Genomic DNA, 17,357 nt, shown 5'->3' on the forward strand with positions numbered 1-17,357 from the left:
CCTAGAGCCTTAGCCAGCATTGACAGCAGCCATCTGTTGAGGGACCCAAAGTCCAACACACCCTCCCACCAGACCAAGCCATACCATGAGATAGTCTTGCTTTGCGCAGTCAAACCCAGCCATGGCGTCTCCGATGGCACATGGGTGAACGAAGAACGAAGGGAGTCCGGTAATAGGGTGGTGCTGTAGACGTCATGGTTAGTCCCAAGGTAGAGATAATAAAATACCCAATATGAGAAACAAATAATTGACTTATTAGGCAGAACAAAAATTCACCTACGTCGATTGAGATGGCGCCTATAGGACCAACTGTTCGGAGAGAATCTTTGAACTGTTCAGGGACCAAGTGACGGAAGACCGTTTCGATATTGAGCGGTGATTCCCCAGCTGGCAGACCATGTAGAGTGAACCAGAGACAGGGTGAGCTATAAGTCGGGTGGAAATGAATCTCATAAATGACGTGACCTGCTTGGAAGTGTGCCCGGGATGGTCGTTTAGAAACGACTTCCTACAAACGTGTTATTCATCTATACCGCGCTATTGGGGGGGGGGGGGGGGGGGGGGGGGGGGGGTTAGTCATAATATGTCTGACCTTGTCCGAATCTTCCATCTTGACCATCATTTCGTCGGCATCCAGTTGCATATCTTGATCCTCGCCCAATGAGACGCCACCCATCTTAGCGGCGAGCTCATCGTCAGCAGCCGTTCTGTTGTCCAGAGGTCGTGTGACTTGTAGAAAGGTAGTACGCCCTGAACCAGGCTCAAAGGACAACTCCAACGCCGTGTGAACATGAAGACGCCATTCTTTGCGCAAGGGTCCTAGTGTAGCACGACGATATCTCCTGTCCAGATAGTGGCATACTTCAGAAAACTCCGCCTTGGTAAGATACGGGTAGCACTTGTAGCTCGAACGGTGACAATTGGAAGGATCCATTGTGCGTCGTCCAAACGGTTGTGGTTGCTACTGTGGTAGTAGTCGACTGGCTTAGAACAAAGACTTGAAGACGGAGCCGAGATATCTAAGAGGTATATATTAGGTACTTTTGATTTTTGAGATTTAAGTAGTTCTTGCCAATTCCGAACAATGACGAGTCTTTAATATGAATTGATAGCGCCTTCCTAACAACCTAAGCATTAAGAAGTAATCGCTTAATTTATATGAACATGTGAACTTTGAAGCTTCGAAATACATATGAGTAAATGTACCTAGATAGTATATCAGGCTTGCATGTACTTACCCAATATAATTCGGGCTTCTAGGTACCTAACCTACATACATGTAACCCAATGTGAGGCAGGTACTTCTCTCTATCGCGCATGCACTGATGTCGACGATTGTGGGGCGACGATTGTGGAGGGGCTAGCTGCATATATGCTGAAACTCCTATTGGCTGCTAATTGGATAGACGGCAGGACCAGGCGAACGGCAATTGACGTTGTACTGTAAAACTAACTAGTTAGCTGTCCTTAATAGGTACCTCCTTCCGACCATATATTTTATAAGTCAGTAGCAGCAACTCACCTTTTCTTTTCTTAGAATCAAAGCTAACGGGGAATTTCTTCCTACGTGCCTATGCCTTTATTAGGCGAATTTCCAAAATTCGGCACAGAGAGAAGAAGAGTAATGATAGAATAGAAATGATCTTGTCATTGTTCTTATCCAATTAAGTTTCTTGGGCTAGGCGTGCTTCTTATTTTACCGCCTATACGATTACTCCTAGTCCATCAATACGAGTCGCTTTTCCTCGACAACCCGCCTACTAATGCGTATCCTTTGTCGTCGCTATACCTTGCCTCATGAATGTACGCGACCCCTTCGGTATCCATCGAAAGAACGCTCTATCCATCCTTAAGACCACCGTGCCACGTGCTGCCGTCAACTTCACCGAACGCGCCGTCGAGGCCAGTATTAATGCTCTCGAGAAAAGCAAGAAAGCCGTCGACGATATTGACATGTCATTTTCCGTCCCTAAAAATGTTCCCTCGTTTAGCAACCCGCAGAGGATAGTGGAGGATCACGTCTGGGGCAACACAGCAGTCGCAAGAGGTAGAAAGGGTTCAAATCCCAAAAACACTGGAATACTTGGGGGCGTGCAAGATAAGGTTGGAAGCCTCTTCGACGATCGAAACTCTCTCCCCATGTACAAGGACAAACCGTATGCGTACCCGCCCTCCTACCGAGCCAGACCTCTCTGGCGGAGAAAACGGATAATTGGTCTTGTGCTCCTGGTGATCCTGATATTGTATTATTTCGGTGTATTCGGCAGTCACCGTGATACCGTCGCCGCTTCAACTCCCATATGGGCCTGGCTTACTACTAACTCCGGATCGGGGAGGTCTGCCGATTGGTTGGGGCGGAGAGAACGCGTCGTTGAAGCTTTCACCCTAAGCTGGGACGCTTACGAACGATATGCCTGGGGTAAGATATTTAATTCGAATCAATGGTTACGACTTCATGCCTAGTTTTTGCTAACCTACCTCAAGGTTATGATGAGTTTCACCCGATATCCAAGAAAGGTGACCAGATGGCTAAGGGAGGAATGGGGTGGATCATCGTGGATGCTCTAGACACCATGATTCTGATGAATCTCACTTCCCGTGTCACTCACGCGAGGGAGTGGATTTCAAATACCCTATCATATGACCAAGATCAAGATGTTAGCACCTTCGAGACGACAATTCGTATGTTAGGCGGCCTTCTCTCTGCTCATTATCTCTCTAATGAGCTCCCCGAGCTGGCACCGCTATCAGACGATGACCCTGGAGCACCTGGAGAGGATCTGTACCTCGAGAAGGCAAAGGATCTCGCAGACCGACTTATATCTGCTTTCGATTCTCCGTCTGGTGTTCCCTATGCCAGCGTGAATATCGGGAAATACGAAGGTATACCAGCTCACGATGAGGGTGGCGCATCGTCTACTGCTGAGGCGACTACCTTGCAGCTCGAGTTTAAGTATCTTGCCAAGTTGACCGGCGAGAAATATTTTTGGGATAAAGCCGAGAAAGTAATGGAAGTTGTTGATAATAACGGGGTCGAAGATGGCTTAGTGCCCATCTACATTTATGCTACGGATGGTACTTTCAGAGGTCAAAACATACGGTTAGGAAGCCGAGGAGACTCGTATTATGAGTATCTTATCAAGCAGTATTTACAAACTAATAAGCAGGAACCCGTTTATCTAGAAATGTGGGATGAGACACTACGGGGAGTCCGCAAGCACCTCGTCACCTACACAGAGCCGTCTGGATTCACCATCATTGGAGAGCGGCCAGATGGTCTGAAGGGCGCCTTGTCTCCTAAGATGGATCACTTGGTCTGCTTCATGCCGGGCACGATTGCCCTTGCTGTCACGGGCGGTTTGACAGAAGCGGAGGCTAGGAAAAAGCCAACGTGGACAAAACAGAACGAGGCCGACATGCAGCTCGCGAAGGAGCTGATGCAGACATGCTGGGGCATGTATAAGTGGATGGCCACCGGTCTTGCGGCTGAAATCACATACTTTAACATCGCCGACCCACCTGCGCCCGAATCTGCTCCTCACCACCCACCAGCTGAATTTGATCCGGACCCCGAAGCGCAGTGGCGAAAAGATTACTCGGTTCACTCTATGGACACTCATAATCTCCAGCGGCCGGAGACTGTAGAAAGCCTCTTTTACATGTGGAGAATCACAGGTGATATCAAGTACCGAGAATGGGGCTGGGAGATGTTCAAGTCGTTTATGAACCACACTGCTGTAGCGGATGGCGGAGGGTTTTCGAGTCTTTCAAATGCGAACAAGATTCCTCCAATAACGCGAGACAATATGGAAAGTTTTTGGCTGGTATGTTCCCCATACCTCTACACTATTGGATGCATTTTCTAACTTATTCTTTACCTTATAGGCCGAGACTTTGAAGTACTTTTATCTTCTCTTCTCTCCCAACGATCTTCTTCCGTTGGATAAGATTGTCATCAATACCGAGGCACACCTTTTCCCTCGATTCGACATGGGCCATCTATTCTCGACGGGATGGAAGCGGAAACCAAGAGACGCGGAAGGAAAGATTATCCAATGAGTTCAGAAATAATTAGCATATATCATCTCCACCTACTTCGGGGAGCATCATTGGCGTAATGCAGAGCTCGGGAGGGTTGTTTTTCTCGATGGTTGCCGCATAGTATATATGGCATTCTGAACATGTATAAACTAAAACATATTGTTGCGTTTAGTCCTGTTTGTGATATTTGAGGCGATACAGTAACGACTTGATGTTTATAAGTAATTTACCTCACCAACTCGAATTTGAACGCCAAGGTTGCCCCCACTGCACTCACTCTATGGCTTGATGCCGTGGTACACATACAGTGTAAGTAAATATCTTGGATAGGTACCTAAACTCGTAAGATGGATCTGGGCCAGATCTTGGATTTGAAGTTCATCCCATGCACGTTATCTACAAATATCCACTATTTAAGCGTATACAAGCAGGGATGTAGATGCCATTATGTAACTCGTAGGAGCAAAAGGAAGGTGCATTTCTATTTAGCTCGCGTGGCTGATAAGCTACCCTGAACCAACATCCGTCAAGACCCCACGTCGACTTTTACGAAGATACCTAACATTAATGATAGAAACCTCATATATGTAAATCCACAACACTTGTTTGTCGCATCGTCGACAAGAAACTACCACCGCGAACTTACTAAATTGCGCGCACGGCTAGGTACTTACCAAATTAACCCGCCTAATCCCAGCTTCGAATCGCCCCGCGCGCGATGAACCACCACCCACCATGCCGCCGTCGAACAGGGACATCGAGATGAGCATCTTCCCGATCAAGGAGGACTCGCTGGCGCCTGGGAGCAGCTACACGATGCGCGAGCCGCTGTACGAGGAAGTGGCGTCGTCGTCGCGCACCCGGTTCTTCGATCGCATTGTCGACGGGTTCCGTCGAGACCCGAATCAGCGCGTTACGCCGGAAGACCCGCTCGACGCGATACATGCGGTGGAGGCGGCGCAGTTGCGGGCGCCGATGCTTGGAGGGGGGGAGGGGGGGAGGGGCTCGTCGTCGGGGTCGTCGGGGGGTCATAGGTATGATGTTAGGGCGGCAAATTTGCAGACTGCGCAGTCGCATCTTGCGCGGAAGCTGAAGGGCAGACATTTGCAGATGATTGCGATTGGGGGGTCTATTGGTGGGTACTCGCTCCCATCCATCTATCTATCTTGGTTACGTGTGCTTGTGTGAATGAATGGATGAACGCGGGAGAATGGGAGGTTTAGCTAACGGTGTTTCAATGGCGCAGGGACCGGGTTATTCGTCGCTTCGGGTCGCGCACTTGAGGTTGGGGGCCCGGCGTCGCTGTTGCTTGCGTACCTGTTCATCGGATGCATGTTATACTGTACCGTGCAGGCGCTTGGCGAGCTGGCCGTCTCGTTCCCTGTTGCTGGATCTTTCTCTGCGTACTCAACGCGCTTTTTAGACCCGTCGTGGGGGTTTGCTATGGGTTGGAAGTATGTTTTTCCTCCTTTCTTTCTAGCTATAATGGTCATATGAGGTGAATGTGACTTACACGCTCTTTTAGTTACGCCCTGCAATGGCTGGTCGCGCTACCCCTCGAGATCATCGCCGCGTCGATAACTATAACGTATTGGAATCCGGATCTAAATAAAGCAATTTTCGTGACAATATTTCTAATCGCGGTTGTTGCGATCAACCTGTTTGGGGTCAAAGGCTACGGAGAGGCCGAATTTGTCTTCGCCATTATCAAGGTTATTGCTGTGATTGGCTTCATGTGAGATTCTCTTCTACCACTACTCTACCCAACAATCCTGTTCGTTTATTGACGTTTCTTGCCGGTTCAAGCTTACTAGGAATCGTCCTGAATATTGGCGGTGTCCCAGGAGGTGGGTATATAGGGGTTTTATATTGGCGAGATCCAGGCGCATTTCACAATGGCTTCAAAGGCCTCTGCAGCGTTTTCGTCACAGCAGCATTTGCCTTCGCCGGGACAGAACTAGTCGGGTTGGCCGCAGCCGAAACGGCAAATCCGCGCAAGTCCTTGCCTACTGCTATCAAGCAGGTGTTCTGGCGAATTACTATATTTTATATCGTAGCTCTATTTCTCATCGGGTTACTCGTGCCCTACAATGATCCACGTCTTCTCATTCCCGGATCGGCGGTCGCGGCCGCGTCGCCTTTCGTCATCGCCATCGAAAATGCAGGCATTGAGGTCCTACCTTCGGTAATGAACGTTGTCATCCTAATCGCCGTCTTATCCGTCGGAAACTCTTCCGTGTTTGGCTCTTCGCGAACTCTCGCCGCACTGGCAGATCAGAGGCAAGCACCGAGAATCTTGTCATATGTCGACCGTCGCGGACGGCCTTTGGTTTCCATCATAATATCATCTTCGATGGGTTTCCTAGCTTACCTCGCGGATCTTAACGAACAAAGCGTCGTGCTCGACTGGCTCGTCGCTATATCGGGCCTCTCTTCCATCTTTACCTGGGCCTCCATCTGCCTAGCGCACATCCGGTTCCGCCGCGCCTGGGCCCTAAAAGGCCATAGTCTGCGCGAGCTGGCCTTTAAGTCACAATGCGGCGTGTTCGGATCCTACCTCGGTCTTTTCTTCAACATCCTAGTCCTCATCGCCCAGTTTTGGGTCGGCGCTCGTCCCGTCGGCTGGGAAGAGCTCTCGCCTAGCGAGCTCGCGCAGAACTTCTTTCTGCAGTATATGGCGTTCCCGGTGGTGGTTGTGTTTTACGTCGCCCATAGGTACTGGGCGCACACCTCGTTTATTAAGGTCGCTGATATGGATATAGATACGGGACGGAGAGATTTTAATCTCCCGATTCTGCTTGCGCAAGAGGCGGAGGAGAGGAAGGTGTGGCCGAAGTGGAAGAGGATGTATAAGTTTTTGTGTTAGTAGAGGGAGGGTTGTTATGATTTATGCTGCGCTGCCTTTTTTTTTTTTTTTTTTGCTTTTTCTTTTCTGGGTTGTTAGTCTGTTAGCTTTATAGACCACTACGAGGCTAGAATGTGGCGTCTTACTAACGGCGATCTAAGGGAGAGAGGTTCGGGTCGTCGAATAGGGGGTTTCAGGCCTCTTGTATTACTATATTGGAATGGGTAGCGCTACGGGTCCAGGGCGTTCTGATTTAATTTGTTTATGTGTTGCGGGTTTTGATATCAAGGCTCTGTTGGTGTTCTTCCGGCCAACGAAAGGCTTCGATGGAATATTAAGGACTGCGTCTAGATCTGTTACATAGATAGGTAGCATTAGTTGGATGTACGAGCAAAAAACCTTGAAGTAGAGTACCATTAGTCTCATATTGTACCTGTGAACCATCGAGAGGTCCAATTACTTGTGATTTATACAATAGTGTTTATATTTTAGTTATAGTTACTGTCGAGTTACATTCCTTAATTTTAGGATCTAATACCACTTACTGTCATACTAGACTAATTACCGACTTGATATACATGTCACACTTCACGTGAAATTATAAGGATAATATATCCCTCTGGATTCATTGTACACTGATAATAATTAATAGGAATCAAGGAAATTAATTACATGCGAGCCGACAGAATGTACACAGCAAAGGCAATTGTATAGCCGAAGCTAGGAGAACAGCAGCAAAGTAAGTTGCTCGAATAATTCTAGCCATGGTATCAACTCCATCGATTGTTGTTATTGCTGCAATAGTGATCTAACGCGGTATTGTAATATGGCTGATTCACAAGAACCTATACTCAACCAAACCTCAAAGACCAATCACCTGTCCAGAGAATATCCTATAACTCTTGCCTCGCAGACACAAAAGACTTGCTTCCTCTTGCATTCTTCTCGTAATTCATGAGCGGCATTTAGGCGTTTTCATACATAATAGTTGGTAATGTTTGCATTAATTATCATTTGGTTTAGTTTCTCTTCCGACGTCGGGAATTATGCAAGATGATCTAGAAATCCCAATTGAAAGTCGTAGCGGTTGCAGGCTGGGCCTTTCTCCTGGGTGCTGGCGTAGCACTCTGATCATCATCATCGTCACCGAATAGCCAGTTGCGGTTGGAGCCTCTACCGCCGCCCATTCCGTCACCACCGATGTGGATCCCTCGCTCGCCGTCAGGTCCAGGACCTTTAGCCATACTAATAGGTTTGTTTTCTTTTTCCTTTGGTACAGGAGATTGGTCATAGTTCGACCAGTTAGCATCCATCATCTTGACGGCTTTTTTACGGTCTTCTCCCACCGCGGGCTTGGACTGTGGCTTTTGGGCTGGCGATTTGTCCGTCATGTCCCAGTGAGATTCGAAATCTCGACCGCGGTCCTTTAAGTTCGTAATGGCTCCCAGGGGTTGAGGCCCACTAGCAGGAGGTGTCCCATTTCCGTCCTCGTTGTACAAATTGTTCTTGTACAAGCCAAGCCCATTGTTATGCGTTGAGCCGCGGGGACGTGTAGCACGAGGCGCACCACTAGGAACGCCATCATCTATGAATTCGAAATGGGGTTCGGCGTCACGACGAGGTTTAGGGAGTACAGGCTTGCGCTCTGGACTATCCAACACTTCATCATCCTCATTTCCCCAATGACGAGCATTCTTCTCCTGCAAGATCTTAGACGGCTTTATTTTGTGTGGGGTAACGAAGTCATCAAAAGACCATTGACTGGTATGTTTGGTCTTTACAGGGGTTGTTTCGTTTGGTAGCGGAGCCTGCTCGGGTTCGTTAGAGCCATCGTCGAAGTCAAAGTGACTGTACTTCTGGGGGTTGGGGCGGTAGAAACGATTAGGAGAAGCAACGTCTTCGATCGGGTCGCTCTCTTCTAAAGTTTCTTCATCCGCAAATAGGCGGCTTGGCTGGAACTTCTTCTCACCGCCAGCTTTAGGGGCAACCGCTTTGCTTGGCGATTCTGATCGATCGCGATCAGGACCTTCGACTGGCTCGTCACCTAAGATCTCCATAATATCGCGTTGTCGCGGCCGAGCTCCACCCCTAGGGGAGATAACAGCGGCAATGCTATCATCGGACTCATCGCGAGGAGCGAACAAGGCAAGAGAAGCGTGGGGATCGCGTAAGGCATTGTTCGAGTTGCCACGACCGCGGACGGCAAGGTCAATAGGGTCTTGGCTAGAAGCGCCATTACTCGAGGATTTGACACAAGTTTCGATCAACTTGATCTGTTCCTTGCTGTCGCGAATTGGCCAATTGCGACCTGACTTGCCGATAACATCGAGCTGCTTGAGTAGGGAGCCTTGATCCCAGGACTGGCGGACCTGTAGAATCTTGCCATTATTATCAAACGTGACAATGTGCATCTAAGTTGCGTATTAGTTAAGTCTTGATGAAAGAGTAGTTTGAACAATATAGGGTGACCTACAATGGGAATATAAACAGTACGATCAGCTAGGAAGTTGTCATCGAGACCGGGTAGGTAGGGTCCACCACTGGTGAGAAACTCAAGTACAGTATCAATCTCGACGGCAATGGAATTTTGACCTTCTATGACAGTAAGGAATTCCGCCTTTTTCTTCTTGAGAAGCCTGGTGGTAGTGTTAAGGTGCTTGAGTATTTCGGCTGAACCTCTGTAACTAGAAGTAGTGGTTATGTAGTGGAGGGAAGCATCGTCCGTGAGTTGGGATGAGTTCGGCGCAGCAAGGAACTGCTTGTAGACAGCCGCCAACGCCATGGTGATTTATGTTTGGCTTAGCTGACGCGTATAGGTACGTTTGGATATTTTGACTTGAGCGTTCTTGTATGATGCGTGTTGATTATAGGGTAAAGCCGTTAAAGTGTTTAAGGCCACAGTCTATAGTACTTTACTATAAGACGATTATGGAGATGGGATGGATATGGGATGAAGAAGAAGAAGAAGATGTGTAGAAAAGGAGAAGGAAGAAAAATAGTTGTGAAGGGGTAAGAATAGTAAAGAGTGTGTCGCGCGTCACTAAGGCAGAAGGCAGGCAGTAGACGGTAAACGGTAAACGGTTAGACCGGGGAGGAAATAAAGAAATGCGGTTGCGGCAGGAACCTGTGAAGCGTGTTTGTGCTTATTTAGGTACTTCCCTTCCCTACTGTACCGAAAAGTGTAAGAGATAATTAAATGGAAGGAGCATGAGACGCTTGTCGCATTGCTTTCTGTTTACATCGACCAACCCTGTCTGGCACGTTTAGTCCGTCCCTGCCCATTCTATCCGCCCCTGTAGCATGTACTAAATGGGTAATACAAACCTAGAGTTTAATGCTATTTCAACCGATCTTGTTTACTTACTGCCAAGGTCCAATGGCCGTTGCCTAGGCTCTGATGTACATAATGTTTCATTACCTTATCAACCATGATTGCTCACATAGGAAGATCCCAAGCTTATGACATTGATATGCAATGTAATACTTACGTAAACGTTTACATATATAATATAAAATAAGCTCTCAAGTATATGTCAGTCTCAATAGATAAAAGACTATTGCTACTTCAACTACTACGCGTAACATATACGTGATATTTTTAGTTCTCGAGTATGGCTGAGAAGACTATGTTGTATTGTAGTTGACGATTCACGCCCCGGAAAATTATTTTAGTGGGGCGAGGGGTGAAGGAGTTTATCAAATAAAGCCCCCACCGTAGCCTTAACCCCGACTTGGGCAAGTTTTTGGGTCTATCTCTTGGGCCTGTCTTATTACTTACATATGTAGGACATTATTCTTTTCTTTTCGGATGCAAACTTGTCCCAAAAAGCGGTTCCATACATTAGCTAGGTACGCACTCCGGGAATTAGTGCCGTATCTAGCATGCGCGTATGCACATATGTGGGTAACATGAAAAATACGCCTATGCATTCCTGGAAAGCTATGTTTCAGATTTTGCTTGTTTCAAAGGAATAGAGGGGCACTTGTCCCCACGGTCTGAACACCGTAGATTATACAAGCATAGATATAATACTACTTACTTAAGTATACACGAATAAACAAAGGGTTCTAATCTACGACGTAGTAACTTAGGAATATATGCAAGCATGCTCTACTATCAAGTAGGATCTATAACCCCTCAATGACGTCTTTGTTTTATTTATCTTATTTGCAATTACGCCTAACTAGCTTATCTTATCCTATCAATGTTATGTAATAGCGAGGTTCTTTAGAGATTGTTTACCTACCTGTCCAGAACAAGTGAACTTTGCAAGTCTCAAAAACTAATAAGTCTTAGCTCTATTCAGGAACGTATCTATCGCATTAGTAAGAAGTTCTTCGTTAGAAATAATGAAATGTTTAAAAGTCTTTAAAAAACTGGTGGTCATTTTGGTCCACAACTACTAACTTAAGTATATACTAGTCAGATAACTACTCAAAGTATATGACACTATTCCATAGTCACATATAATAGTATAGTATAGAGTTAAGATAAATATGGTTCTTATAATATTGAAGTAAAAAATATTCATCAACTTTTAACACCTACGGGAAATGTGGATGTAACTACCTACCTAAGATAACACCTAAAACCTTGTCTCTAACTAAGCCACAGCTACAGAGAGGTATGTGGTGCTTTGCCACAAGGGCTGAGAAAAGCAATAAGAATAGCTCTATCAATGATTGGCTTATCTTAGTGGACTCTAGTTGCACCACTTGGCATCTTGAGGGCCAATCCTAGCGGCTTTTCAGTACGTGCAAATAAGGATTTGTGTACCATTTATCGTACCTACTTAGGAAAGGTAGCTGCGACGTGGATCCCTGAAATGTCCGCGCGGCGCATTTAGAAAAGCTGAGACTCAACTAAGTACCTAATTATCTTCTTGTACATCTACATACTAACGATTGATGACACCTAACGCAGTGATCACTATCTGACGTCGCTGCTAACAACACAAATCTACTATTTTCTTTCTATCAAAATAATCGATAAATCCCTTTAACGCACCATCATCCCATACCCTAGAGCTCCGTCGCCTATCTACCTAACCTTACATAGCATCGAGCTAGCCCCAAGATTGCTTCATCTGAGCACTTTAGCGTTCGCCCTCATCGATCCTCTCAAGACCATTCCTCGCGCAGAGGTGGATAGCTTGTCATGACCTCTGCGTGACGCCTCAAACAACGCAACCATGAGGGCTAGGGGAGCTTCGGGGGCTGTTGCCTCGATATGGTCGGCAGTTTTTCTTCTAACGACACTTTTATGGTCGGCCTCAACTGCCTACGCCGAGAACGGTCCGACCATCGTCGCTACCCCATTCGAAGATTTTCCCGACAACTTACATTATTTCAAGAACTCCAATGTTATTCTGTTTCAAGAGATTTCAGGGCGTACTATTTGGCGATCGACCGACGGGGGCGCATCCTGGGCTAAGACCGAAGGAATCGAACACGACAAGGCCGTCGCCTTGGTTATGCACGAACACGATCCAAACCGTGCCTATGTTTTGACTCGTGGGAACGTTCACTGGAAGACACATGATAGAGGCGAAACATGGAAGACTTTTTCTACCGATGCATACCTAAGTAATTCCGAAGATGCCGTAGCACGTCGGTGGATGAGTTTTCATGCCGATGATCCGGACAAGATCTTATTCACCGGTATGGAATGTCAGGGCTTTTGCGAAGATCTCCAAATGTATACTACCGACGGCTTTGAAAATGTCGAGTTCCTTCGTGGACGTACTCAAGGTTGCTGGTGGGCTAAAACATCCCCCCTCTTTACAACTGGCAAGGAGGATTTGGATAAGCAGAGAATATTGTGCATTGTTAGAGGTGGCATGTTCTCTCCCCCGAGTGAAAATCGCCTCCTAATCTCCGACAATTACTTCAACGCTAAAGAAGCCGATGGGGCAGTTCAGGAAGAAGAGCCAAAATTAAACGGTGGTGGCCCCGTCCAGGGTATTGTGAGCATAGTCGAAGTCAAAAAGTATCTTCTAGTAGCTACCACCTCGCGTAATACGGCTGAAATGGCTTTGTACGTGAGTGGCGATACTGAAAATTGGCACCGTGCCGTTTTCCCTCACGATCATCCACTCCTCGAATCGTCGTACACCGTATTAGAAAGTACCAATTATAGCATACAGATCGATGTCCGAACAAGCAGGCGGCTGTCTAGCCCTATGGGTACCTTACTGACCAGTAACTCAAATGGAACGTATTTTACTAGGAATGCCGAGCATACAAACCGCAACTTGGAATCCTACGTCGATTTCGAGAAAGTCTCTAACATCCAAGGTATCTTTTTGATCAACCAGGTAGATAATTGGGAAGAAGTGGAAAGGGGAGAAGAGAAGAAGAAGGTCAAGACCAAGATTAGTTTTGACGACGGAAGAACCCTCGAGTCCGTCAAGACGGGCGACGAGGAGATACACTTACACTCCGTTACAGAAATAAACAATGTTGGTCCTGTCTTTTCAAGCCCAGCGCCAGGTCTCGTGATGGGCAATGGCAACCATGGCAGCCACCTCAATGCCTATTGGGACTCGCACCTCTACATTTCGGACGATGCTGGAAGGACATGGATTGAAGGTCCTAAAGGCCCGCATAAATACGAATTTGGAGACCAGGGCTCCATCCTTGTTGCCGTCAGAGATAGCAAGGAGGCAGATGTAGACGAGATCAAATTCTCTTTAGATCATGGTAAGAATTGGGAGACGGCCAAACTACCGGACGGTCTAAATGTTGCACCTTGGGCTTTGACTACTGCCCAAGACTCGACTAGCCTGAAGTTCATCCTCACCGCTCGAAAGGGGTCGAGGAAATCGCCTGACGGCTTCTATATCATCTCGATTGACTTTGAGGGGTTGCATGAAAATACCTGCAAAGAAAGCGACATGGAAGACTGGTTTGCACGTGTGGACGACGACGGCAAACCAAGCTGTGTAATGGGTCATACGCAGAAGTACCACAGACGAAAGAAGGACGCGAACTGCTTCATCAAGCAAGAGTTCAAGGATCCAATTCCAGAGTCCACTCCTTGCGAGTGTACTGATGCCGATTTTGAGTGCGATTTCAACTTTGTGCGGGATGGTGACGAATGCAAACCTGTCGGGCTTATCACGCTGCCAGAAGGCGCTTGCAAGACTAATGATCCAGATGAGAAATTCACGGGCTCGTCAGGTTGGCGTCTCATTCCCGGAAATGTATGCAAGCGCCCTGGAGGTGACCAAAAAGACAAACAGAAGGAGTGGAAGTGTTCGGAAGCTAAAGGCTCACCGAGTGCGCCGGGAAGCGATAAGATCGAACATGTCCAGTGGCCTTTCGAGGGCGATTTTGATCGATTCGAGAAACACTACCTTGAGCGGGGCGAGTCGAACAGGAAGGAGGATGGTGAGACCATAATCGCTAGACCATATAAATTGTCGACCACGGCGGCATCAGATATTTTTGTTACGCACGATCACGGCAAGAATTGGACAAAAGCTAAGCTTCCCAGTAACGAGGTCTATGCTATGGCTACTCATCCTTATATCAAGGATAGGGCTTTTTTCTTCACGCAAAAGAATAAGGTCTATTACACTGTTGATAGGGGACGGAATTTTGACTATTTCGAACCACGGGATCCGCCAGATACTAAATCAGACAAGATACCCCTTTCGTTCCACCCGGATCAGCCGGATTGGCTCATATGGCACGGAAAGAAATGCCACGATGACAACTGCTATCTCGAAGCTTCTCTTTCTACAGATCGCGGCGATAACTGGTCGACAATTAAGCGGCACGTGGTAAAGTGCGAATTTACAGGCTCATCCTCGTATAGGTTCCGCAACTCGACGCAAATAATTTGTCTCGCAAAGACACGAGAGGACAACGAAGCCAATAACCCTCTACAGCTCTCATATAGTGACGAGTTCCCGAGATACAAGATGAGTGTCGCTTTGGAGAATGTCAGCAGTTTCGCAACTATGGCCGAGTTCATCGTAGTTGCTACAGAGAATCGGACGGAGTCAGGCAAGACGCTCAACGCACTCAGTAGTCTAACCGGACGGGATTACGCACCCGCCCATTTCCCGTTCAATTTCGATGTTCCCGCATATACCGTTCTAAAAAGTTCAACCCACGCAGTTAACTTATTTGTTGCAACTAATGAGGAGGAAAACCGCGAGTTTGGATCGATCCTCAAGAGTAATTCCAACGGAACATCCTATGTACTCAGTGTAGCGGGCGTCAATTGCGATAGGGGCCATTGGGTAGACTTCGAGAAGATGCTTGGGTTGGAAGGCGTCGTGCTAGTCAATACGGTTCAAAACAGGGACAGCGATTCGGAGCCGAAAAGGCTTCAGACGCGAATTAGCCACAACGACGGCTCCCAGTGGGGATTCCTCCCGCCTCCCAAACAAGACATGGATGGCAACGATTTTAGTTGCCATAGTCAAAACGGCGATGAGTCGTGCGCTCTCCATATTCATGGCTACACGGAGCGAGCGGATCCTGGAAAGACATATTCTTCAGAGTCAGCTATCGGCATCATGTTTGGCATCGGCAACGTTGGCCCTGTCCTTGGAGATTCTAAAGATGCAGACACATTCATGACAACGGACGCCGGCCTAAGCTGGAAAATGGTGAAAAAGGGAAGTTGGACGTGGACTTTTGGCGACCAAGGGTCCATCGTGGTTCTTGCGCAAAGAAATACCCGGACCAAGACGGTATCTTACTCGCTCGATCGGGGTGATACCTGGGAAGACTATACATTCTCGGACGATGACATGGTGATTACGGATATCACTACTCTGCGGTCCGGTTCGTCTAGGAATTTCCTCCTCTGGGGTCACCAAGGGAGCAAGCTCCTCACCGTGAATCTCGACTTTTCAGGTTTGGGGAGTGAGCCATGCAAGGAAGATAAAGACCCAGATAAGTCCGACTATGAATTATGGTCGCCGGAACATCCTTTGCAGGAGAACCATTGTCTGTTCGGTCACAAGAACTACTACCTACGGAAAAAGAAGGACAGGAAATGCTACAACAGTTTCCAGCTTCAGCCCCTATACATTACAGAGACCTGCGAATGTACTCGATCAGACTTTGAGTGGTAAGTTTAAATATGTACGAACTAGTTTATGAGTACTAATTATGATGCTTCAGTGATTATAACTTCGAATTGGACAACCACGGTCATTGCGAACTTGTCGATGGCCTTAGCCCTCTTGACCCCGAGCAAGTCTGTAAAGAAAACCCCGACCAATTCGAATACTACGAACCCAGCGGCTTCCGCCGAATCCCCTTGACGACCTGTCAGGGCGGTTTCGAGGCAGACAAAGTGCTTAGGTCACACCCTTGCCCTGGCCACGAGGAGGAATTCGAGAAGGCGCGTGGCATTTCTGGCATCGGCATCTTCTTCGCCGTAGTCATTCCTATGGGGGTCGCCTCGGCGGTTGGCTGGTGGGTTTACCAGAACTGGCAAAGCAAATTTGGGCAGATTCGGCTCGGTGAGCAGAGTAGCCTCGACAGCAACTCGCCATTGGTCAAGTACCCGGTGGTGGCTGTTTCTGCCGTGGTAGCGGTGATTGGTGCGTTGCCCCTTTTGATAGGCAGCCTATGGCGCATGGTGAGAGAAAACGTTAGGAGCAGAAGTGACAGCGGCGGGCGCTACAGCTGGCTACGGGGAGGCAACCAACGAAGATATACAACGAGAGACAGCTTTGCCCGAGGCAGAGGCGACTATGCCATTGTTGACGAGGATGAAGGCGAGCTTCTCGGCGACGATAGCGATGACGATGCGTGAGCGACGAGACCTTATTGTTCATGCGTTTTGGGTGTAGGCAAGGAATGAAACGGAATGTACTTGTAACTAGGGGGCGCACTGGTAGGGTTTAGGAAAGTCATGATCTAGATGAGAAGTTGGTAGTGGTGGTAGTAGTTTAAGCTAGAGAAGCCGAGTTATCAAGGTTATCGCCGGCTTCGTCTATACTTGGTACTTGTAGCAAACACGATGGAAAAGACAGTTTTGGATTTGATTTCCTTTCCTCTCTATTTCTCTCTTTTTATACTTGGCATCGTTACTCGGGGTTTAGGAGTAATGGGATGGTATATGTTGTGTGAGCTTGTATTGTGAACTGGTAGTGAGTGGACTTGTGTATCGTTTCCTGCCGACTCGACGATGCCGTTCTATCCGTAAGCCGGACAATAAACAAGCCTACGCATATGCTAGATGGAGGTATCATTCGGATTCTACTACCTACCTAAATTAAATATAGATGCAGAACAATGTAGACGAATAGGTTTTTTCTGCGATTTGGTAAAGTGAAAGGACTAAGCAAATTATGTCCCTGAAATGAATTCTCTACGATACTATGCTCTACGACATGAATCTGGTGCTTAAGGAATAGGGGTTAGGTAGATAGTAAGCAATCTATATAAATATTTAGGCACAATGTCACGGCTGCTAAGGTATTATATAACAGCCTTGTGG

At 47.4% G+C, this 17,357-nt stretch overlaps 5 protein-coding genes across 5 annotated transcripts; 3 read left to right on the forward strand and 2 right to left on the reverse strand.

Annotated features, from left to right (window-relative positions):
- Positions 1 to 9: 9 nt before the first annotated feature.
- On the reverse strand, positions 10 to 934 carry GL218_05066 (uncharacterized protein; the record flags this gene model as incomplete). The annotated part of the gene is made up of 3 exons (XM_033581703.1): positions 10 to 183; positions 281 to 508; positions 593 to 934. The coding sequence occupies 3 exons, from the start codon at positions 932 to 934 to the stop codon at positions 10 to 12; spliced, it is 744 nt and encodes a 247-aa protein (XP_033435246.1).
- An 863-nt stretch (positions 935 to 1,797) lies between these two features.
- Positions 1,798 to 4,059, forward strand: GL218_05067 (Mannosyl-oligosaccharide 1,2-alpha-mannosidase; the record flags this gene model as incomplete). The annotated part of the gene is made up of 3 exons (XM_033581704.1): positions 1,798 to 2,419; positions 2,485 to 3,824; positions 3,886 to 4,059. The coding sequence occupies 3 exons, from the start codon at positions 1,798 to 1,800 to the stop codon at positions 4,057 to 4,059; spliced, it is 2,136 nt and encodes a 711-aa protein (XP_033435245.1).
- Positions 4,060 to 4,776: 717 nt separating this feature from the next.
- Positions 4,777 to 6,907, forward strand: GL218_05068 (General amino-acid permease GAP1; the record flags this gene model as incomplete). Its single annotated transcript, XM_033581705.1, has 4 exons — positions 4,777 to 5,176; positions 5,288 to 5,495; positions 5,567 to 5,776; positions 5,848 to 6,907. The coding sequence occupies 4 exons, from the start codon at positions 4,777 to 4,779 to the stop codon at positions 6,905 to 6,907; spliced, it is 1,878 nt and encodes a 625-aa protein (XP_033435252.1).
- Positions 6,908 to 7,944: 1,037 nt separating this feature from the next.
- On the reverse strand, positions 7,945 to 9,668 carry GL218_05069 (uncharacterized protein; the record flags this gene model as incomplete). Its single annotated transcript, XM_033581706.1, has 2 exons — positions 7,945 to 9,297; positions 9,360 to 9,668. 2 exons carry the CDS (start codon positions 9,666 to 9,668, stop codon positions 7,945 to 7,947), a joined length of 1,662 nt encoding a protein of 553 aa, XP_033435251.1.
- Positions 9,669 to 12,078: 2,410 nt separating this feature from the next.
- Positions 12,079 to 16,670, forward strand: GL218_05070 (Vacuolar protein sorting/targeting protein 10; the record flags this gene model as incomplete). The annotated part of the gene is made up of 2 exons (XM_033581707.1): positions 12,079 to 15,977; positions 16,031 to 16,670. The coding sequence occupies 2 exons, from the start codon at positions 12,079 to 12,081 to the stop codon at positions 16,668 to 16,670; spliced, it is 4,539 nt and encodes a 1,512-aa protein (XP_033435708.1).
- Between the last annotated feature and the right edge of the window lie 687 nt (positions 16,671 to 17,357).

Source organism: Daldinia childiae, assembly GCF_008694065.1.
Source record: "Daldinia childiae strain JS-1345 chromosome Unknown Scaffold4, whole genome shotgun sequence".
NCBI classification, from domain to species: Eukaryota; Fungi; Ascomycota; class Sordariomycetes; order Xylariales; family Hypoxylaceae; genus Daldinia; species Daldinia childiae.